Raw genomic sequence first — 23,864 nt, 5'->3', positions numbered from 1 at the left:
GGGTGGAATGGGGGCAGGGCAAAAGGGGGGTGGCGTGGGCTTACGCTCCTCTTGGGAAAAGAGGAGGATTATATGGCCTTGTGAAAACTGCAAAGTTTGGGAGAAGTATATAAAAAGTGAAAAACTGTTTATGCCTGAAGTACATTGATGCTTTGAAGATTGGTATCGTTGGCAAAAGCTGTCTTTAAACAGTATTTATTGGAACTTAAGTTTGTGCCTGTATTATATTTGTTTATTTATCTTGAATCAGGAAGAATGTTACATACAGTACTTGCTAAGATTTGTACATATGAGTAATTCTCATATCTCAACACTATAACTTACTGTGCACTCTTGTTGTTCATGTGGCATTCGAATAAAATTTATTAATGATTAAAAAAAAACGAGTGAAGTTGAAAGCTAAAATCTGTTCAGGGCTGTCTTGAAAGAGAGTTTGGGTTTGACATAAGGGAAGCATATCTCCTCATCCCATTTCTGGTCCCTTAGAGTGAGCCTGGTTGTTCTTGGGAAAATGGTGCCTTGCTAGATTAAGAGAGAGAGGGAGAGAGTACCAGGCTCCTTCGCACCGTAAATACCAGACAGACCCAGGGTGTAATTTGCTCTTGTGTTTCTCCAACCCAGATGGCCGACCGATTGGCGTTGAAGGAATTCAGGTCCTTGGGACAGGAAACCTGATGATCTCTGACCTCACTGTGCAGCATTCTGGGATATACGTGTGCGCAGCCAATAAGCCCGGCACGAGGGTGAGGCGGACAGCCCAAGGAAGGTTGGTGGTGCAAGGTAAGCCAGTCAGGATCAGGATCCCTCAATTGCTAAGACACCAAATGGCTGTTTTCACAAGTGAAGCAAAGTGTAAATGGTGCCCTTGGATTTCCTTCAGCTAGAACAGAAGAATGACATTGACTAGCATGTACACTCAGTTTTTTAAAAATGGTCTCTTTCACTTCCTATACTTCATTAGCAACATTTTACAAGTAGCGCATTTCAAGTTAAGAGTGTTCCTGGCATCACATGAGGAAATGTCCAGTGTCTACTTCCTCATCATGAATGGATTTTTCATTTTTAAAAATAGTATAACTGCGTCCTGGAAATTTCTTCTTCTGATCACCTAAACAGGGTTGCAGTTGAAAATGTGGTGATAGTAACAAGGGAGTGATGTGGGAGCCTAAATGTATTTATTAATTTTGTTTTGTTGAAAAGATCGTTTATATACCACTTATTAATCCTCAAAACCTCTAAGTAGTTTTGCAAAAAATTAAAATTACTTATAGAAATAGCCAGTAAAAAAACCTTAGCCTAAGATTTATTTATTTTTCGAAATAAAACCAGTTTTAAAACCTACATTATAAAATAAAACTACACAGTAAAATTCATGCCAAATTTACATGTCCGGGTAGGCTTGCTTTAAAGAAATGTTTGTGGCAGGTGGTGAAAATGTGCCTCCCTTCAATGTAAATGGGCAGGGAGTTCCAACATTCACGGGGTGCCACAGTGAAAAATTGCTTGCTTCCAAGTGCAAGAGCAAACATTATGTGGCACTTGAAAAATGCCAGTTCCACAGACCAAAACAGTTAAATGGGCAAGGCGATCCTTCATGCAAACTGTTCCCAAACTGTTATATACTAAGAGTAACACCTTGAATTACACCTAGTAACAAATCAGTGGCCAGTGCAACTCTCTGAACAGAAGTCTAACACGCTGACAGGGCCTCACTTTTGTCAGCAATCGTGTTGCAGCGTTCGGCACTGACTGCAATTTCAGGACCAAGTGCTGGGCCTCTTGCCCCATCCCTTAAACCTACAAGATTTGACATGGCCAAATACCTTCAACAGTCTGGCATTGTTCTGCACTCTTTGACCAGAGAGCACCGAGGTTGATGTTCTGCAGAGCAATTGGATAGAAAAGGACAACCAAAATGACTGAGGTGAGGGAACGATATCGCTATGAAGAAAGCTTGCAGCATTTGGGACTTTTTAGGTTCAAGAAAAGGCAAATGAGGCATAACAGTTTGTTTGTTTTTTAAATCTTGCATGGCATGAAGAAAGCAGAGATAGAAAAGTTTTTCTCCCTCTCTCATTATGCTAGAACTCAGTCAGGGGAATCCAATGAAGTTGAATGCTGGAAGATTCAGGACAGAATCTCAGATTAACTCAGATTAGCAACATTTTACAAGTAGCGCATTTCAAGTTAAGAGTGTTTCTGGCATCACATGAGGAAGTGTCCAGTGTCTACTTCCTCATCATGAATGGATTTTTCATTTTTTAAAATAGTATAACTGTGTCCTGGAAATTCATGGAGGAGAAGGGTACCAATGGCTACTGGCCATGATGGCTGTTCTTTACCTCCACATTTAGAGCCAGTAATGTTTCTGAATACCAGTTTCTGGAAACCTCAGCGGGGGGGAATATGCTACAGTGCTCAAATCCTGCTTGCAGGTTTATGACAGACCACTGTGAGAACAGGAGGCTGGACTAGATGGGCTTTTCTTATATTCTTAATGCTGTCTGCCCTTACCTCCTTCCTTCTCCCTATGTAAAGGGGCTAGAAGCTTACTTTTTTCCTTTTGTTTTGGGGAAAGGGGAAAAAAATGAAGCTGAAAATTTAGTGAGAGAGCTTAGCTCTCCTGTAGCTGCAGCCCTGTGACTAAACCCCTCTGCTGTGTGGCCTGTGCACCAGGGAAATGTGGGGGCTTTTCTCTCCCCCCACCAAAGGCAAAATCCTCCTAACGGCAGACCTGAAAAGCCATTTTTAATGACCTTGGCCAAGGCTGCCCCAAAATGAGTTTCTCAAATGTTTGCTGTGCGTCCAGTCTCCATGGTGAAGTTTTTGCACAGAGAACGCCTTTTCCAGGGTTTGAGGGGGGGGATGGGGAGAGAAAAGGGGAGCAACACAGCTGGCAGCACAGAGCTGAATGCTGTTAATCCTTTCCCTGATTACGAGCCCTCGGCTTCGCCTTTGAAGTAGCCCGTTTCCAGCAGCCCGCATTCTCATCAGCTCCCCTCGTTAACCGCTCGGTTTGATGAGCCTCTGAATCTCAAATTATCTCTCTCCCACCTGAGCGGCCTAATTGGCCATTTTCACAGGGATGGCCAGGCAAGAGGGTTTTTTTTTTCCCCTTTGGGGCAATGGGGAAGGAGATCTCTTTCTGCTAAAACCCTTGCCTCCAAACGACATTGTTATAGCCCCTGTTATAGCCAGACCCATTGGCCCGAAAGACCCCCTTCCTTGGGCTCCAGTAACTTGGTGCCATCCTGTGCGTGTTCACAAGTGATTCATCCAAACAACCATCCCCAAGTCAGTTGCGGCCTAGAAAGAAAACAAACATAGGAACAAACAGAGAGCACATGACATGTGCAGAAGGCCTGGCAGGGCTGGGAACAACCCCTCTCTGAAAGCCAGGAGAGATGCTGCCATTGTAGATCCACTGTTGAACCAAATTCCCTTGGGAGGAAGAGCAGGATACAAATTTAATATATAAGCAGTTCTGTTTTTCTAGAAAAAGAGGTGCTGGAACTCAGCATGAATGCCTCCCATAGTTCTCTTATCATAGCAATGGCACCCACCTGAGAGGTGCTGGAACCCCTATAGAAGTAAACAAAAACAATTTGACCCACCTGGGCAACTTTCTGGGGCCCACATGCCAGCAGTGGGTGAGGCCAGAGCCAAAATTGGATGGAGCAATTCCTGTCAATTTCACCTTTGTATGGTAGGCTGATTTCCATTCATATTTGCACACACCTCTACGAACAGGCCTGGTGGATTTGGCCAACGGCTCATCTAGGCCAGCATCCTGCTCACGCAGCTGCAGACCAGATGCCTGTGGGAAGCTCGCAAGTTGGAAATGGGAGCAACAGCACCCTGTCCACCTGTGCATTGCCTCTGAAGTAGAGGTAAACCTAGCCATTGTGGCTAGTAGCCATTGATTGGCTTGTTCCACACAGATTTGTCTAATTCTCTTTGAAAGCTCCTCTCTATCCTCCCATCTAGGGAAGGGGGAGGCATCACAAAAATTCTAGGACAAAATTCCAGCCAGGCAAAGACACTCAATGAGAGGGTGCAAAACAGAGATAGAGAGCCTTGGAGGGTACATCCAGTCCCCGGGCCTGAGGTTCCTCATCCCCTATGTAGACAAGCCTGAGCTTGCATGCGTTGACATAATATGAGGCAGCTCCCACATCCCTTGGAGAGTTATGCTGCATTTACACCATACATTTAAAGCACATGGCTTCCCGCAAAGAATCCTGGGAACTGTAGTTTGTTGAGGAGCTGGGAATTGTGGGTCTGTGATAACTACAGTTCCCAAGAGCCTTTGAGGGAAGGCATGTGTTTTTGTGTGTGTGCAGCTGCAGTCTTATTCATTGCGGTTGACCAGGTGAGCGAAAGGTCAGCCATCCTCTGTCTGCAACACAGCTCTCAAAGCAGTTGGGCTGGAGGAACCATTATGCAACAAAAGAAGCAGAATGTGAGGAGGAGGAACGGCTGCTGCTGACAGAGGATGACCCGTTCAGCAGCCTTGATGTTAGGGTGTCCTCCTCCTTCACCCTTTCCCAGACACTCAGAATAATTTATTTTTGCAGCAGTGAGTGGGCTGCTGATTTGAAGGCACCACAGGGTCTGGGGCATACCCATCTGCTGGTTTTCATCAGCTCACACACTACGTTCTCAGGTAGACACAAATGACATCCTGAAAGCAAAAGGTGTTAAACAAAATGCTTGTTCATAAGTCATGCCGCAAGTGGGCTGGTTGAAGGTTTGGAGCAGTAAATCAGGGAGTGTCTGGAACATATCCAGAAGCTGCTGGTGTAATGCAAAAGCCTCAGGATTGCAGAGAAGTGGGAGAGAGTGAGGAAGGAAAGGGGAGAAGGGCCTTGCATGCAGGAGGTCTCAGGTTCAATTCCTAGCGTCTCCAGTTAAGGCTTGAAATATCCCCTACCTGAAAAGCCTCAGAGAGTCACTGCCAGTCAGTGTGGGCAGTACTGAGCTACGTGTGGCACATGCTTCCATGTTCCCATGAAGGGCTGGGGGTCTCAAACAAAGAATCACTCCCCTGTTCTTGTTGCAGTAGCTGCTGCTTTCTGTACCCACAGAAAATCTCTCATTCCAGTTGTTAGCTACTTATTGTGATCCACTCATTCTCTTCCTTGCATCAGATGATAACAGACTCCTTCTACACTTTCAGTAAGATTAGGTGCTCCCTTTGCAAAGTTGGCATTCTTTCCTAAAGTATAAAGAACTGTTCTTTTGACAGTAGCATAGAACTAGCCTGGCAAAGGAGTTCGTTCATTCATTCATTCATTCATTCATTCATTCCACTTGAATCTTGCCCATCCAACTAAGGCCACATCTATACCATACATTTTCCGGCCAACCTAGCAGTTCGAAAGCACGTCAAAGTGCAAGTAGATAAATAGGTACCGCTCCGGCGGGAAGGTAAACGGCGTTTCCGTGTGCTGCTTTGGTTCGCCAGAAGCGGCTTAGTCATGCTGGCCACATGACCTGGAAGCTGTACGCTCGGCCAATAAAGCAACCCCAGAGGTGGTCACGACTGGACCTAATGGTCAGGGGTCCCTTTACCGTTTTTTTATACCATACATTTGAAGTGCTATGATACCACTTTAAGCGGTCATGGCTCCCTGCAAAGAATCCTGGGAGATGTAGTTTGCCAAGGGTGCTGAGAGTGGTTTGGAATCCTCTATTGCCCACTCAGAGCTACAGTGTCCAGAATTCCCAGGGAAGAAGGTTTGATTGTTAAAGCACCTTCGAAATGCTTATTTATTCCCAGCAATCATTATCTTTTAAGCCAATTTAACACAGTGGTATTATAATCAAGTTCAGTTGGGGGCGGGAGGACAGGAACACCTCCCTGTACTAAATGTTAAACCAGCTTCTTCTGTCTCCCTTCTCTGACCCTCTCAGAGAGTCCTTTTGATCTCCTTCCTTTGATCCCTGCAGCAGACAAGTTTCCTATATTCCTCTCGGTTCTCTGACCTCAGATGTTGGGAGTCTCATTTTCATCCCTTGTCGCAAATGAACAAGCTCCGTATAGGAGAATGGTTAACAACTTAAGACATACAACGACAAAATGAAGAGGGTGTTTCTTTTTGAGGCAGGGAGAAAGAAGAACAGATTGCAAAGAAACAGGGATCCCTCCCAACCACCCATCCTTTCTGCTGTTTCCAATTAGCCATTTGGTGTCATAAGAGACCGGACAGGCTGGTGAATATCCAGATGGGCACCAGCATCCTCTGACTGAAGCAGAGGGGGTGGACAGAAATGCTGGTCCTCCACAAGTATGCTGATACCTTCCTCTTGTTTCCCAGTTGCCCCTTTTTGTCTACAGTGCCATGAGCCCTCTAGGGAGGCCAAATGTAAAAGAAGGCAAGGCTCCTGAGCCTTTAGTAGCTGGGTAGAAGAAGGGGTTGTTGTTGTTTTTTTGAGAGGTGAACTTTGCACAACTAACTCTACGTGCTGAAATTCCCTTTTCTGCACACCACTAGCTGGACCCACTACATCACTCCCTGCCTGAGTTAATAGGAGGGGTGGTGCTGGTTCTAAATTCACTTCCTTCTGCTCTGAGGATTACAGGACTGGGCATTCTTTTCCAGATCATGCCATTCCTTCATTGGTAATTTGGTTCATATAATGCTTTCCCACAAATGGTGAAAATGGGTTGCGATAGAGAAAAAGGGGAACGCTTCTCAAAATCAGCCATCACAAGAGCACACTGTTTTTGTGTGTGTGGCCACTGTCTATTTCCCCACTGAGTGCTCCAGGTCATTGGTGGCAGAGCCAAGACTGGCTGGAAATCATGCTGTGCCGGTCCAACTATATAACCCTCTAGCTCTTTATGCAACTTTCTATGTGTGTGTATTTGAAGGCACAATGTTCTTCGTAAAGGGAGGCCAATGCAGGCCCCTCCCAGGGCACTTAGGACCTGGCATCTTCCTGGGCATCATGGTGATGCCAGTTCTAGCAGCTCCCATTCATTTATCTGGGTCTAGCACAGGAAAACATTCACCTCTGCAATAAGCTTAGTTTTCTGCCTCCTCAACTCCTAGATAGATAGACAGATGATATAGACAGATGACAGATAGATAGATAGATGATAGATAGATAGATATGGAGCCCATGTTTTCCTTTGTCTTTGCAGCTCCTGCAGAATTTGTGCAGCACCCGCAGTCTATTTCCAGGCCCGTGGGGACCACTGCCATCTTTACCTGCTTGGCACAGGGGGAACCTCCTCCGCAGATAACGTGGCTGAAGAACGGGCAGATCTTAGAACCTACGGACCACATTAAGCTAAAGAACAACAACAGGTAAATTGCTTATGTGTAGATCTTAAGGTTCTCTGGGTGGGAGATGCCAAGCAGACTGAATGGGCCGGGTCCAGTGTTCTCTGTCTGCTAGTACAAGGGTCCTTGTCCTAGGGAACGGTTGAATACCTCCTTCTTCCAACAGGCTTCTGGGAACTGACTTCTTTTAAAGAAAGGGCTGGTGTTGTGCTGTTTTATTGTTATTATCTGTATGTTTTTAATAGACCTATTATTATTATTATTATTATTATTATTATTATTAAGCTTTGCAGCTCTGACCTACCCAAAACCCATTTTCTGGCCTAAAAGCTCAGTCTGCCTCACCCCCAGCAGCAAACCCAGGAGTGTAAGGGCTGGCTGTGATAACCCTTGTGGGTACAGTGGTACCTCGGGTTACATACGCTTCAGGTTACAGACGCTTCAGGATACAGACTCCGCTAACCTGGAAATAGTACCTCGGGTTAAGAACTTTGCTTCAGGATGAGAACAGAAATCGTGCGGCGGCGGCAGCGGGAGGCCCCATTAGCTAAAGTGGTGCTTCAGATTAAGAACAGTTTCAGGTTAAGAACGGACCTCTGGAACGAATTAAGTTCTTAACCCAAGGTACCACTATACAGGGTAGGTACTCTCTACATGCTCAGAAGCCCTTTAATTTAGTAGCATTTCACCATATGGCTGGCAGAACTTATGTTTTCAGTCAATGTCTTCTGTACCTCAGAGGAATCGCCACATGCTTGTAGGCCCAACAGGACCCCGGAGGAGCTTTGGATCATGACAACAATTATTATTATTATTTTCTTGAAGCTCATACACATCTGTTAATATACTTAACACTGTTATATCACGCTAAGGAGATTATATGAAGCTGCAGGGTTTATCCCTCCAGCTCTGTTATTTCTCTCTGTATTGTTGCCTGTTATTTCCATAGAAACCGAAACCCACTGACCAGTAATTTTCACAGTAGGCTCACCCAGGCCTGCTATTTCCACCACACAAATACCACTCTGTACTACGGCATGAAAATGTGGTTCTTTGCTCTTTTTTGCTTTCCCCGGCGAGATAAGAGGCCCGGATTCAGAGAAAGTCGGTCACAAGGACACTTATTACCTCAAAGTGCAGGGAAGGGAGGTCAATTTGACCCACAGTTGGGAAGCAAACCGTTAAACCCCTGTTGGAAAACGGTTCTGCAAAAACCAATGCCACTCATTGCAGCTTCCAGCATAGATTAATGCAATTTTCCCCAAACTGGTACCCTCCAGGTTTTTTGTGCTGCAACTCCTTGCAGGTGCATGCTGCAGAGAAAGAGATGACAGAAAAATTTGTTGCCAGTTTATTTCTGGGTCCAAGTCAAGGTGCTCATGCTAGTATTTGTTGTTGTTGTTTAGTCGTTTCCGACTCTTCGTGACCCCATGGACCAAAGCACGTCAGGCCCTCCTGTCTTCCACTGCCTCCCGCAGTTTGGTCAAACTCATGCTGGTAGCTTCGAGAACACTGTCCAACCACCTCATCCTCTGTCGTCCCCTTCTCCTTGTGCCCTCAATCTTTCCCAGCATCAGGGTCTTTTCCAGGGAGTCTTCTCTTCTCATGAGGTGGCCAAAGTATTGGAGCCTCAGCTTCAGGATCTGTCCTTCCAGGCAGCACTCAGGGCTGATTTCCTTCAGAATGGATAGGTTTGATCTTCTTGCAGTCCATGGGACTCTCAAGAGTCTCCTCCAGCACCATAATTCAAAAGCATCAATTCTTCGGCAATAAGCCTTGTAAATGACTCAGGTCTACTCATGGGAGCCATCGTAACAAGTCCTGCTAGTGCAATGGGACTTCTGCCCTCTCTCCCATGGATGAGCTAGAATTTGAACCCAAGTCTGTCCACTCCTGTTCTTGACACCGTAACCACTGTGCAACATGACAAAATTCTGTTTCTTTCAGACAGTGCTGGAGCACGTTGTAGGGCCCCATGTCTATTCAAGAAGAGCTTATAGGCCTCTTGTAACCCCTCCCCCATCCCCACCCTGTGGTGAACTGGGAAAACACCCTGGAAAACACCCAGCAGTCCTCTGTGGGGTTGAGTTGTTGCAATACATAAGTGTTACCTTTTCATGGAGGAGCGCCTTAAATATATTTCCAAGAGACACTTTGGTTTTGCAGAATGCAATTTGAAAATGACTGGCATAAGAAAATAGGAGGAGCCTGCTGGATCAGGCCCATCTAGTCCAGCATCCTGTTTTCACAATTTGTCCAATCCTCTTTTAAAGCCATCCAAGTTGGTGGCCACCATTGCCTCCTGTGGGAACAAGCTCCATTGTCCTAAAGAAGGACTTCCTTTTGATTTGTCCAGAATCCTCCATCATTCAGCTTCATTGGATGTTCCCAGGTCTGAGAGCTATGAGAGAGGTTGAGTGTTACGAGAAAGGGAGCAAACCTTTCCTCTACTCACTTTCTCCATACCAAAAAGGGCCTAGATGAACCAAGCGTTTTTACTAGGATGCGGGCGGCGCTGTGGTCTAAACCACTGAGCCTCTTGGGCTTGTCGATCGGAAGGTTGGCAGTTCGAACCCCCACAACGGGGTGAGCTCCTGTTGCTCTGTCCCAGCTCCTGCTAACCTAGCAGTTCAAATCACGCCAGTGCAAGTAGATAAATAGGTACCACTGCGGCGGGAAGGTAAACGGCATTTCCATGTGCTCTTGTTTCCGCCACGGTGTTCCATTGCGCCAGAAGCGGTTTAGTCCTGCTGGCTACATGACCCAGAAAACTTTCTGCAGACAAAAGCTGACTCCCTCGGCCTGAAAGCGAGATGAGCGCCACAACCCCATAGTCACCTTTGACTGGACTTAACCGTCCAGGGGTCCTTTACCTTTACCTTTTTTGATATATACTAGGGGTAAGTTTCCTACAACCAATACGTCCATGTTCTTGGTGATTCCCAAACCCATGATGCCGAGAAGTCCTTTTAAACTATTTTTGAGGTGCTGGATGTTATAGGAAAGGAGGATTTGCAGAAAGAAGCCAGGTTTCCTGGGATGCTTTCCTCATCCTTTCTCTCCCCCTCTCTCAATCTCTCTCTCCCTCTCCCCCAAATCCCTTTGTTTCATGCTTGTGTGCATGACTAAACGGTATAGCCCCGTTCGTTCCAAGCAGAATCAGTTTGCATAGTGGCCTTCGGATGTGCACTTGAGGGGGGGGGGAGGTATTTGTCTCTGTAATGATGGGATCTCTTATCTTGCAGTTAATGAGTCCAGCTAAACTGCAGCCTGAGTCTCTTAATTAGATTACATGCTTTCCCCTACTGAAAATTTCATTGGATTAAAACTCATCATATAGTAATAAAAAGACTGAATGCCCCTGAAGGATTTTCCTTTTCCTTTTTTTGGTTGATTAGAAGAGGGCAGGGGAAAGAGCAATGAAAATTGGGGGGAAGTAATCTACCCCAGATTGAACTGTTTACTAATTAATTGGCAATATTATCTAAATGATCTCCTCCTCACTTGTTGGTAACACATAGAAGAAAATAAAGCTAAATGAAAAGTGTTGGGCCATAGGCAATGGCTTTCCTTTTCCATGGACGCTTCCCAAAATTCTAGCTGGAGCTTTCGCCATAATTACTATAAGAACCTAAGGAGAGACCACATGAATGACATATTGTAAGCCTACCCAGTCCAGAATCCTTTTCTCACAATGGCCAACCAAATGCCCCAATGGGAAACCCACAACCTGAACTCTGAGCGCAACAGTGCTTTCATGTGAGCTTCCAGCTTCTATATAATTCTGAGCATCATCTCACTCCCAAACTCCAGCCTTCCTGACTTGGGGAAAATGGAGGGTTTCTCCATGAGAGAAAGAACAAGGAAGCCTGCAGTCTTCCAACTGTAGTTGGCCTCTCCAGCGCCCTAGACAGCAAGCCCATTGACCAAGGATGATGGGGAAAGTTTGTTGGTTTTTTTTTTTGGACAAGAGGTTCAGAGCAGCCTTCTGCAATGTGTTAACCTGCCAGAGTTGCAGATAACAACTCCCATCAGCTTCAGCCAGCATGGCTGTGAGCTTGTATGGGGTGTGAGGTGAGAAAATGTAACAAAATGAAGGTGCATTGCTTTACTTTGGCCTGCTCTGTCTCTGTGTGTCTCTGCTTGGAGCGGTGGTGGTGAGTCATCTGCAGGGAAGAAATAAATTATCTTAAAGGGTCTATATCGCCAAGATGCATTTACCACAACGGCATGTAGCGGAGGCCAACCATCTCGATGCAAAGATAACTCCTGATATTGATTTTTGTGTGTGTGTGTTTCTTGTATTTACGAAATGATAATTAAGTGGGTATTATTTATTAATTCTGCCAAAAAGCAACACTGAGCCCTGGCCAAGGACTTGTTCTCCTCCATAAACTTGCATCTTACGAACAACTCTTCCCCATCCCCACCTCTCCCCTATTAACTCTCTGCTTCCCCAGTCATCATAATGTTCACTGGTTGCTTCTTGAATGTCTTTCTTTGAGATCACTCAGCACCAGAGGCAACACACCTGGTGGAAGTTGTCCTCCATCAACACCTGGAGGGCACCACATTATCTCTTGCTGCTTTAGCCATCATGGTCCATGGTCAAAGGGTGGGCAGCCACTAGCATTCCAGATGTTACTGGACCCAAAATGCCATCAGTCACAGCCAGCTTGGCCAGTGGACAGCAATGATTGGAGTTTAGCAACCCCTGGAGGACACCAAGCTGGTTCCCCTGACTTTAGGTGGAAAAGGGTGCAAAGGGTTATCTAGTCCAACCCCTTGCAAAGCAAGAGTAGGACTAGCATCGGGTACAACCTATGGCATTGTGGCTCTGCCAGGCATGGCAATGAACATTTCCTAGGGGGACTTCAGCCACACAAATCATCTTCTTCTTTTTATGCCATTGCTTGCCATAACCAGTGAAGGATTCCTTATACGCATCAAGTCACCCTCAGATTTTGTAAGGTCAAATAATAATAATAATAATAGTAATAATAATAATGAGAACTTTGGTTTTGCATGACAGAAGAAGTAACAGGATCTAGCTTCCTCAGAATCTTGGCTTTTGCTTTTTACAATGGGCAAGTTTCTAGCTCTTCTGGTTGCAAAGAGAGACTTGGGAAAACGTGGCGAGTACTCAGGTGCTGGAGCAGGGAGAAGAAGCTGGGTGAGATTTCCTGGGGGTGGGGTGACGGTGGGGCCTCAGTGCCCTCTGCAGCTCCCGCCCTCTTTCCATGACAAGCAAAACTAGAATAAATTATGCAAAGTAGCAAAGGTGGCATAGTTATGCAAAATCTGGGGATCGTGCTGATTTGCAAGATTTGCATAATATATGCATGTTGCAGAAGCCAGCTTTCCCCAAAGGGATAGGATTTCTTTTTTTCATTTCATGCAGGGTACACACAGCCCCATCTTCAACCCGCTAGGCTGCCCTTTCAGCATGAAACTTGGCTCGCTAGCATGAGCCAGTTGGACCGCACTTTCTGGGGCACCCTTCCTCTCTGTTCGCGGCCCCCTGTGTTTTTCACAGCTTGGCAGGTGGGCCTGTTTGCTCCCTCGGTTGTGCTGCTGAACCCGTGTCCTTCTGGTTCAGCCTTGCGTTCTTTCCTTGGCTTCCTCTCCCTTGCGGTGCCTCCGAAAGTTCACCTCTGGTCCGCTGACCTTTGATGAGATCAGTCATCTTGATTGCCTGCGGGCTGAAGCGACAGCTTGTGAATAGAGCTCTCTTTGAATGGCTGGAGACACCCGTTCTCTCCCCCCCCCCTCCATTCTCTCTCTTGGGGCTGCGGCCCCCACCTTCGTGGAGCCAAGTGTGAATCTCCAAAAGCCTCCTCTCCCTCTTTGGTCCCTGCCTGTCAGAGTCATTGTGCAAAGGTTTGATTGACATCACTGCGGCTCCCTGAGTGTGTCTTCAGTATAGGCAGGCTGTGAATGCCACTACCTGCCTGGCTCTCCGAGAGAGCAGATGTCCCAGAGTGATGGGCTTTGCTTCAAAGGGGAGCAATTACTCATTTTGGATAGCTGTAGCAAAGGGAATCTCCCTCTCCTCTGTGTGAAAAATGCATCAACCAGCATCAAGCCTTCCTTTCCTCCCTGGCCCAGATGGAGGAGGCAGTAGCTGAGTCTTCCACAGAGCAGCAGGGCTGGTGGGGGCATGGCTTGTGAAGAGCCCCGAGGGCCTGATAGAAAGATATGGAGGGCCACATTTGGACAGTGGATCAGAATTTCCTCACCACTCACTTATGGGTTTCTTGGTACTCGGACACCCAAAGCGGTTTTGAAGCATCTTTCAGAGAGTCTTGTGGTTTCAGATTGTGCAATTGCGTTGAGTTTCAGCTATTCCGTGCTCTCCCCTGCTTCTGTTTCTTCATAATGTGTGAAGCTGCTTTTTAAGCAGCAACATTTCCTTTGTTGGGGGGGGGGTGACAGCTGACAATGACAGAGGAGGCTGCCCCCCCCCTCCTTGACAGCCTCAGGGCACCTCTTTGCTCTATCATGTCTGTCACACCTAGCAACCCCCCCCCACCCCAAACATGAAGGCTGGTCGTCTTTACATGGAGACAGTTTCACACACACGCCAGATGGTGCCTGAGCATAAATTAGAACCTGACTGATTTGCAAAAAGGCTTGGCGTAATGTCTGTGATTCCACCCCCTCCCCCTTAGGCCTTCTGCACCTCCCCACAAAAGAGAATTAACGTTTGTTGTTGACGTGGGGGAGGGGAGTGACCCCCCCCCCATGGAAATGGCAAATTTCTTGCAGTGCTTCTTGTGTCTGGGAAGCCCTTTAGGGGGCGCCCTTGGGACGAAGGTGATACCCCGCTCTTTTCTCTCTTTTTTGGAGCCCTGCCGCCTGCCCGTCTCTTCCAAACGCTCATATTATTTGTGCCTGTTCTACCGCAGCTTGCAATTTTACAAGTGCCACACAGTGTTCGTTCCACATTTGTGAGGATTTGGTCTCCTAGTGTTGCAGGACTTGCGCTTGAGAGCTCCCTTCCTCTTGAACGGAAACTTAGAGTGCAGCTGGTGGTGCATTTCTGTTATGCAGCCCGCTGAAACCTGCTTATGGTATGTGCAGCCATGTTCCACAGGCACAAAACATTTTGCTAGCGGAACAAGGATTCTCCTAAGTGACTTTAGCTTAGAGCTGTGTTGGATATGGCCCCGCTGTGGTTCCCAGCTCTCCAGAGCAGGTTTTTGAGGGGTAAAAGGAATGCAGGGAGGAAGAGAGATAAATGAAAATTCCCACCCCCGTTCTGAAGTAGCATCCCACGAGCAGCACTCTGCTCACAGGACACTCCCAATGGAAGCTGTGTTAGGGTGCGGGCTGAAGTTGGGAGCCTCCCCATATACAACCCTCCAGACCTCTCCATCTGCCACTCACAACTGTCTTAGGCTACACCCCTAGGCAGCCCTGCCCCACCCCCTCAAGGGCTTTTGGTGACATCTGTGCATTTAAAGGTGAACCTACCTAACTTTTTTCTTTGGGGGACACAGGTGGTGCTGTGGGTTAGACCACAGAGCCTAGGGCTTGCCGATCAGAAGATTGGCGGTTCGAATCCCTGTGACGGGGTGAGCTCCCGTTGCTCGGTCCCAGCTCCTGCCAACCTAGCAGTTCGAAAGCATGTCAAAGTGTAAGTAGATAAATAGGTACCGCTCCAGCGGGAATGCTGTGCACTGCTCTGGTTCGCCAGAAGCGGCTTAGTCATGCTGGCCACATGACCTGGAAGCTGTACGCCGGCTCCCTCAGCCAGTAAAGCAAGATGAGCACCACAACCCCAGAGCCGGCCATGACTGGACCTAATGGTCAGGGGTCTCTTTACCTTTACCTTTACCTTTACCTAACTCCCACTTCTCCAAACAATATGCAAACTGAAACATAGCCATACGACTTTTGTAGTGATGTTCTCTTGCCAAGTAATGTGCACAAAAACACACCTGAATTCTAAGGTAAAATACACAAACATGCATATATTAGTGAAAATAATATTCAGAAATGAATTACATTTGGAGGAAGTTGTATTGCCAAAATATGTATTTTAGGAGAACTTCTCACTAAAATGCAGATGGATTTTCATGCAGATTATATATATGCGCAAACTGATATGAACATGCAGAGAACCAAATGTAAGATTAGAGAAACTGAAATTGACAGATTCCTCCATTCCTCCATCTGTCCCTGAGCGAAGAAAAGGCTTAGGGACCTCCTGTCCCCAACCTCATCCCTCAGCCTCTGATGACCTTTCTTTCCTTCTTGTCTTCTTGGCAACTTAATCAGATATGTCCAATCTGTGGCAACAGGGAGAGCTTATGGCCAGTCTACCAAAATCACCCCAACAGCCAAACCTCTTGCTAACATTTCCAAGGAAACATGGACTCTTGGCACATGGGAGGGGGGTAGAATAAGCATCTGTTCATCGGTCATTGTGGTTCTGGGCATTTGCAGAGCAGGAGAGAATGGACCAGCAGGCAGAAAGCTCCAAATTTTGGCCCCAGTGACAAGGAAGCATTTGTGGGGATAAATTGCCTCTTTTCATCCTACAGTGTGTAGCCAGGAAATAGCTGCAAAGGGGCATGTGCAGAAATAAAGCCCTGCAGTGCCAGATCAGTGGGAGAACATCTGCTTGGAATGCAGAAGGTGCCAGGTTCAATTCTTAGCATCTCCAGGGGAAGAGTTATTTGCCCGAAACCCTGGGGAACTGCTGCCAGTCAGTGTAGACCATACTGAGCCAGATGTTCTGAGGGCTGAACTCGGTATAAGGCAGCCTCCCCTGTGGGATAGCTCAGTTTGTAGAGCATGAGACCCTTAATTTCAGGGCCAAGGGTTCGAGACCCACATTGAACAAAAAGGCTCCCTCATTGCAGGGGGTTGGGCTGGATGACCCATGAGGTCCCTTCCAACTCTACAATTTTGTGATTCTATGATTCTAAGTATGCTCATTTTAATCCAGTAGCAATTACTCTGTGACGTGAGTAGATTGAGCAAATTTAAATGTGCAGCTTTCCTTGAGCTGCCACACTGGGGTCTGAGCAAGCTCAGCACCATTTAATTCTAGCTTCAGAAGCTGCCTGCTCCTTGCAATCAGAATATAGGGAACGACACGGTGTGGATAAAGGGGCTCGGAGACCTGTGGGAGATCAAGTATTGGAAGGTCGTTTGTGATTTCTTGCAAAGCGTTTGATCACAGTCGTTCGAACCTCTTTGTTCTGAGCCCGATTTTTTCAAAGTCAGCATGTCAGAGCTTGCAAAAAAGCAGAGCAGTTGTTGACTGGCCCACTCTTCCCATGGCTGAAAGCGGACAGTCCTTGGAAAATGTGTTTTTAAACATGCAATGGCTGGCAAGGAGGGCATAGTCTTGTTCAGGCTTTCATCAATAGTCAAGTGTGGCGCTGATTTTTGTGAAGCTTGGTTTAATTATTCCTCCCCCTGGGATGGAAGCAGTTGCAAAGCAGTCAGTTCCCTTCAGCCAGTTCAGGTAATGGAGTGTTTGAGAGCAAGAGTGATGAGCTGAAAGCCTCCACTTCCAACCCCAGGACAGCCATGAACCTGCTTCTTTTTTTTTTTTTTAAATAATATTTTATTTTCCACATTCAATAAACAAACAAAAAACAAATCGACAAACACATCAAAAAGAAAATAGCAAAAGAAAAACAATACATACATTGTACAAAGACAAAAAGAAAAATGAAAAAGGTAAAAATAAAAGAATTAAAAACAAATATTGTGTCATTGTATTCTTCAGCATTAACTTAGGTCTGCGACTTCCCCATGCCTTCCCACTCTGTATTCTAGGTCTTATATTCTGGTAGTAAACTCTTTCCCTCTGGCGTATCTTTGGTTCAGATTAATGTTATTGTCTTATTTATCCTTACATTTCCCTATGTCTTCCTAAATATACTTTCTTTAACATTGTCATTTTTATAATAACATTCTTTTACACTCAATCTGATAACCTCAAACGTTCGTAATTTTATAATGCTTCTGTAGATAGTCTTTAAATTTCCTCCAGTCTTCCTTCACCATCTCTTCTCCCTGGTCTCTGATTCTGCCAGTCATTTCTGCAAGTTCCATATAGTCAATGAGCTTCATTTGCCATTCTTCCAGCGTGGGTAGATCTTGCGTCTTCCAATATTGCGCGATGAGTATTCTTGCTGCTGTTGTAGCATACAAGCCATGAACCTGCTTCAGTGGCTCCCATGATCACTGGACTCTCTCCACTGCTGTCTCTAAACTTTAGTGCAATGGTTCCCAATTAGCTACGTACTTCGGACCTCCTCTTTTTCAAAAGCCAAGCCAAGGACCCCTCTGCTTTTGAAAGTTTTGATATCGCTGTCCCGGGTGGGTTTCAAGGACCCCAGTGGGGAACCCCTGTACAGCAGAGGGAGAGAATCTGTGGGCCTCCAGATGTTGCTGTTCTTCATCTCCCGTTGTCTCAAGCCATTGGCCATGCTGGCTGATGAGGCTGATGTGAGCTAGAATCCAATATGGAAGAATGATGTGAGCTGGAAGCAATATATTGGTGAGCCTAATGTTCTCACCCTTGCTGTAAAGGTTGTTGAGACAATGTACGTGAGGTGTTTTGCACACATAGGAACACAAAGGAAAGCCATGCGTGTCACTTTGAGCACCTTGGAGGAAAAGTGGGATACAAATGTCATACTGTGATCATGATTTTTAAATTGGGGGTGTGTGGGCCTACCTGCATCAATGCACATGTGATGCAACATCTGAGCTTGCTTTTCTTGACCTTTCGGGCTTCTCTTCATTCAAATCCAGGATTGCAATGCAGCACTACAAATCCTCCAAAGGGGACTGTGTGACGACAGCCTTGCATTTCTATGTATATAAGAAGAGATGCCTGATGTCATGGTGTCTCTCTGTGCATATGTATGCTGCATGTGCACTCCGCTGCACTGTCGGCACATCCACCAGGTGCAAAACACAATCGTGTGAATGGGCATTTACCTATTTTTCCTCTAGGAATCTGCCCTTTCCCCTTGAGATTTTAAATGCTTGTGGCTCTAGTCTCTTTAATGCAAGGCAGAGCTGAGCTGTGTGATTATCAGAGCTGGATAATGCCGCCACCAATATCACCTCCTCATTCCGCCCCCCCCCCCCAGCCTTTAACATAATCCATATGGTACTTCCCGACTGGGTTGCGGGTTTCCATCCCAGGCAACAATCCTCTACATTTTCTCCAGTCCTGCCAGAGCCAAAAGAGGGAGGAGCTGTAGTGAAATTCCCACTAAGCAGCCTTAGCCTTTCATTACATCCTCTTCAGACACATCAGGATTAACCTAGATATGGCTGGCCAAAGGATAGAGGGAGGGAGAAAGGGCTGGGGGATTTCTAGGTTCGTTGCTGGAAAGCGCTAATCCCGATGGCCTTGCTGGGTTTCCCCACAGCACGCTGACGATCTACAGCATTGGCCAGGCGGACGAGGCCATCTACCAGTGCATTGCGGAGAACAGTGCTGGCTCCACCCAAGCCAGCGCCAGGCTGACGGTGCTGTGGGCCGACGGGCTGCCCAGCCCGCCCCAGAAGGTGAGAGCCACGACCGTCTCGGCCACCACCATCCAAGTGCTGTGGAGTGAGCCTCTGCAGAACACCAAGGAGATCATCGGCTACGTCCTACACATCAGGAGAGCAGCAGGTGAGGCGGCAACAGTCCATTGGGCATTGATATGAGCGCTGTGCTGAAAAATTATTTGCAATGTCCTGTCATGGCAGGGGTGGCAGTGAGAGGGTGGGGAGCTGTATAGTGCCCAACCTTGGTGGGTTGCTCAGTGGGAGTGGGAAAGACACTGGTGATCACCTCCAATGAGGAATTATAGGCAGGAGTGGTGGCGATGAGCTCAGAAATGGCCACAAGGCTTGTTCTTTCAGTCTTTAGGGTAAAGGTGGTCTCTGTGGCACTGGGCACCTGCGTAGTTTGGGAGCCTATGAGGACTATCCTGATTGGTGGAAAGTGTGAGGCTCAGCCTCCAGAGTTACTGCTCTCTTGTAGACTACACCTCCCCCCCCCCAGCTGTCGGAACCTCCAGGATGGAACAATAGGCAAAGAGATGCTCTTTGGAATTGCTCCTCCTTGGAAGCTGCCTTCAAAAATTGTCAAATGTCAGTGAAATTCTCACAGGGCAGGATGCAGGGCTGTGGTTTTGTTTTGTTTAATATTTGCATGTCTCTTTTCCAACAACAATGTTGAGCTCAATGCAGCTCACAGTTATAGCAATAGTGTTAAAAATGTGATGTAATTGTTAGAGTGTAGGACTGTGACCTGGAAGAGCAGGCTTCAAATCTCCTCTTGTCCATTAAGCTCACTGCGTGACTTGGGCCAGTCACTGTCTCTCAGCCTAACCTACCTCACAGGGTTGTTGTGGGGATTGGATGAGGAGGGGGAGAACCATGCATGCCACCGGAAGCTCCTTGGAGAAAAATGCAATAATTATAATAAACAAATAATCAATATAATCATACTGGGTTGTAGCCAGTGCCAGTGCTCCTCAGAGTAGACCCATTCAATCCCCACAGCAACAGTATGAAATAGCTTAGGCCTGGGAGTTGGGTGACTGATTTAAGGTCACTGATTTACATTTCAGGGGCATGTGTGCATTGCTTTATTTAATATATTTATATCCTGCTTTTCCCCCAAAGAGATGGCCTCCTCCCCCTCCTCCTCCTCCTCACAATAACCCTGTGAAGTAGGGTGGGTTTGCAAGTGACTGATTGACCCAGGGTCACCCAGTGAGCTTCATGACTGACCCTCTAACCACTAAACACTGGCTCTCCTGTGCCTATCTTATTTTTATCACGCTGGCATCATGTGTAAGCTGACATTGCTAAGGGTGGGAAGTGGGGCGAGAGAGAGAGAGAGAGAGAAAGGAAATAAAGTAAATACATAAATACCCATGATTGTAGTGTAGGCATGCCCTGACATCTAGTGGCGAGGTCCAGCACCCCACAGCCACACCACACAGTGACTCCCTCCAAGCAGAAGACAACAGTCCAGCATTCTGGGAGCTCAGATGGAGACTTTCCTTCCGTGACTAGCTTCCCAGATCTTGAGTTTCACCACAGGCCCTGGCACCAGGCGAGCTTCCTGGATCGCTTGTCTCCTGGGAAGAGACTAGGTCTGTGGCTTGAAACTGCCAGGATGCTTTGTGACGCAGGAAGCAAGGAAGCAGAGCCAAGCTCCTGACGGTGAACAGAGTGGCATCAGGCACAACCTCTGCCATCGTGTCACATCCTGGGGCTGGCAAGCTACGGCTGGAACATGGCCTCACTCTCTGTAGCTAGGTTTTTGAGAGCTGTGAGCAGTGCCAGATGGAGAGGAGGGTGCTCTTATGCTCAGGATCTGGATGGCTGGATGGCAGGAGGAAATCCAGATGGATTTCAGAGATGTCAAAAAGGCAGTCTGCCCTGAAGGAAAGTCGCTGGGAATCACAAGTCTTGCTTTCCCAGTATCTGAAATAGAAATCATGCTTGCTTTGATCAGTGGATAAAATAAGAGTCTTGCAACCTAGGAACAGATTGCTTTTAGAAGCTGACCGTGCTTTATTGACAGCTGCACGAATTATTATAGCTAGGTAGGAAGCGGAAGGGGCAAGCAGAATATAAAATGGAAGAACGGTATAAAGAGTTGTGGGATGCAGCTATTAATGATAAATTAACATGTGCCATTAAGGTAAGACGGGGAATATGCAGGAGAAATGATTTTGAGGAGATATGGAGGGTGTTTCTGTTAAAACAGAAAGGGGTCAAACCATCGCAAGAGGTGTTGAAATTTTGGGAGGTTGGATAGTTGCAATGGAACAGTCTCGGTGGTGGGGTGCACATTTTTATTCTTATTTATTTATGATTATTATTTTGTCAAAATAAAATAAATAAATTAAAAGAAGAAGAAGAAGCTGATCGTGCATGGATAAATATCATGATATTTGGAATGCATTTATAAAAATTATAGAGGCGTGTTAATGATTGTATACACTTTGTAATAATAACATTACTTATATATCGTGTTGTATTCCAGTTCCAAGCACATTTTCATTTTCATTTCTTTCACTTTATTTGTCTGCTGAAATTCTTCAATAAAATGTAAGTATATACAAAAATCTTGCTTCCTGGCTTCCCAGAGGCATCTGGTTGGTTACTGTGAGAACAGGATGCTGATCTAGATCCTGCTTGGCCTGATCCTGCAGGCTCCGCTTATGTTCTTACGCCTTCCCCTTGCATTTCAGACCCTGTGGAGATGGAGTACCAGGAAGCCGTCAGCAAAAATACATTCCAGCAGCTTGTGACTGACTTGGAGCCCTCCATGAGCTACAGCTTCTACATAAAGGCTTATACCTCCCGGGGGGCAAGCAAGGCCTCTGACGTCGTGGTGGTGAGCACGCTAGGAGAAGGTAAGGGTGAATAAAAGGGCCGAAGAGAAATGGAATTTCAAGCTCAACATCCTGCTGGCTGTAGAAGGGAGCTCAGATCAGTGGCAGAGGACCCAGTTTGCATTTGGAAGGTCCCAGGTCCAATCCGAGACACCTCTCGATAAAAGCCTCTTATGAGCAAGACCAGGAAATCCCCTTGCCTGAGCTCTCAGGGATCTCAGAGAGCCAGTGTGGTGTAGTAGTTAAGAGTGGTAGTCTCATAATCTGGTGAATTGGGTTCGCTTCTCTGCTCCTCCACATGCAGCTGCTGGGTGACCTTGGGCCAGTCACACTTCTCTGAAATCTCTCAGCCCCACTCACTTCACAGAGTGTTTGTTGTGGGGGAGGAAAGGAAAGAAGATTGTTAGCCACTTTGAGTAGTGATAAAGCAGGATATCAAATCCAAACTCTTCTTCTTCTTCTCCTGCAAGTCAGAGCAGACAGCATTTAGCAAGATGGGTCAATGGTCTGATTGGGTATAAAGCATTTTCATGTGTGACTAGCTCGTCCCATGGTTCAAATTATTTCCATTGCCTATCAATCTCACACCCCAAATTCATGTCAATTTCTGATGTGTTTATTATTCATATCCCTTTTCTAAAGTAATCTGCTAATTTTTGTTTTATGTGGCCCAAGTTTTTTTTATTAATATCAACATACAATCTATTATATTATAGAGAGCCGGTGCAATGTTGTGGTTAGTGTGTTGGACAAGGACCTGGGAATCCAAGACTCCTATCCCCACTTTGTGTGTCTGAGTCCAGCCTACTTCACAGGGTTGTTGTGGGGATTAAATGAGGAGGGGGAGAACCATGTATGTCACCTTGGAGAACAAGAAAAAGGCGTCAGTGCAGTAAATCATAAATAACTAGATAATCACAGTACATTTCTCGCCTGCCCATCAAACTCCTCACGGCTCCTGCTCCCAATATCTGCACAGCTGGTAAGTTGCTCCTGTGAAGCGCAGCTGTATGTGCAGTCTTTACGGATGTTGCACTGAACACACAGGAGGTTCAGTGGCATAGCCAGAGCCTGCAGGTGCAATCTGGTACCCGCTGTGTGCTACCTAGGACCTTCGTGAAAAGTGCTGCACTCATCTGCTAGACACGTGGAAGGGTGAGGTGCTCTCCAGGGTGCTGAAACTCCCCACCCACTTGACTAGGAATATAGGAAACTGCCTTACACTGAATCAGAACACTGGTCCACCTAGTTTGGTATTGTCTGCTCTGACTGGCAGAATCTCTCCAGGGTTTCAGGCCAGGGACAGTCCCAGCCCCAGCTGAACTTGGGGACCTTACTGTATGCAAAGCAGACACTGTACTGCTGAACTACAACCCTTCTCTTATTTGGAACATCATAAATTATTGTCTCCTTTACTACCACCAGCACAAGTTTCTTCCTATGCAACCTTAACAACTAGAAATTTGTTTACTGGTTGTTGTCTGCTTTTAAATGACAGCAGAGGAACACAGATTGGTGACTGCTGTATCTGATGCCAGGTTCTGAGGCTGCATGGAATTACAAAGCATGCAGATTCACTAGCAAACTCAGAGGGCAGGAGTCAGCAACCCATGTGGCAGCAAGGAGCAGAGCAGAGTGCCCCAAATAGCTCAAGCAAGTGAACCAAGTTGCATGAGCCATCACAAGGAAAGACATACATGCAACCAAAATGGCTTGGATTTCTGCAGGAAGTCTGCCTGGGTCCTTCCATCATAGGTCACGGATGTCAGTAGGATGCAAAATAGCTGCCACATTGTTAAGCTACTGTAGCAGCAGCTTGTGACATTTTTGTTATTTCCTTTTTCAATTATTTTGGCATTTCAGTCATGCCACACAGCCCCCAAAGGAGCCCTCGGCTTACAATATATGATCCAAACATACACAAACACAACAATAAACCTGCCGTACAACAAGACCTCGTAAAACCAAAGTACTAAAAATTCCTATAATGGCATAAAAGCCAACAGAGCTTGACCTTCTTTGTAATGCAAGGGTTGCACAGAAGCCCTGCCAGCTGTGGATGACTTGAGCAAAGAGCCCACAAAACCCTTGAGATGGTTGGCACCCAGCAACGGCCACATCTTTCCAGATCCCTTCGCTCAGCATTCTAGGATAGAACCACCCATTAACCTGGCCTCCTCCCTTT

At 46.5% G+C, this 23,864-nt stretch overlaps 1 protein-coding gene across 1 annotated transcript in view; it reads left to right on the top strand.

Moving 5' to 3' along the window:
- Window positions 1-23,864, top strand: part of IGDCC3 (immunoglobulin superfamily DCC subclass member 3) — a 111,347-nt gene that overhangs the window by 78,349 nt on the left and 9,134 nt on the right. Inside the window, exons 6-9 of the mRNA XM_083411972.1 lie at window positions 622-780; window positions 7,151-7,316; window positions 18,704-18,951; window positions 21,536-21,700. Of these exons, the coding sequence (XP_083268098.1) occupies window positions 622-780; window positions 7,151-7,316; window positions 18,704-18,951; window positions 21,536-21,700 (738 nt within the window). The remainder of the gene's footprint in view (window positions 1-621; window positions 781-7,150; window positions 7,317-18,703; window positions 18,952-21,535; window positions 21,701-23,864) is intronic.

The sequence above is a fragment of the Podarcis tiliguerta genome, assembly GCF_965153285.1.
Source record: "Podarcis tiliguerta genome assembly, chromosome: 14".
Lineage (NCBI taxonomy): Eukaryota > Metazoa > Chordata > Lepidosauria > Squamata > Lacertidae > Podarcis > Podarcis tiliguerta.
The sequence above is the reverse complement of the archived record's forward strand: the minus strand, read 5'-3'. Positions and strand labels throughout refer to the sequence as shown.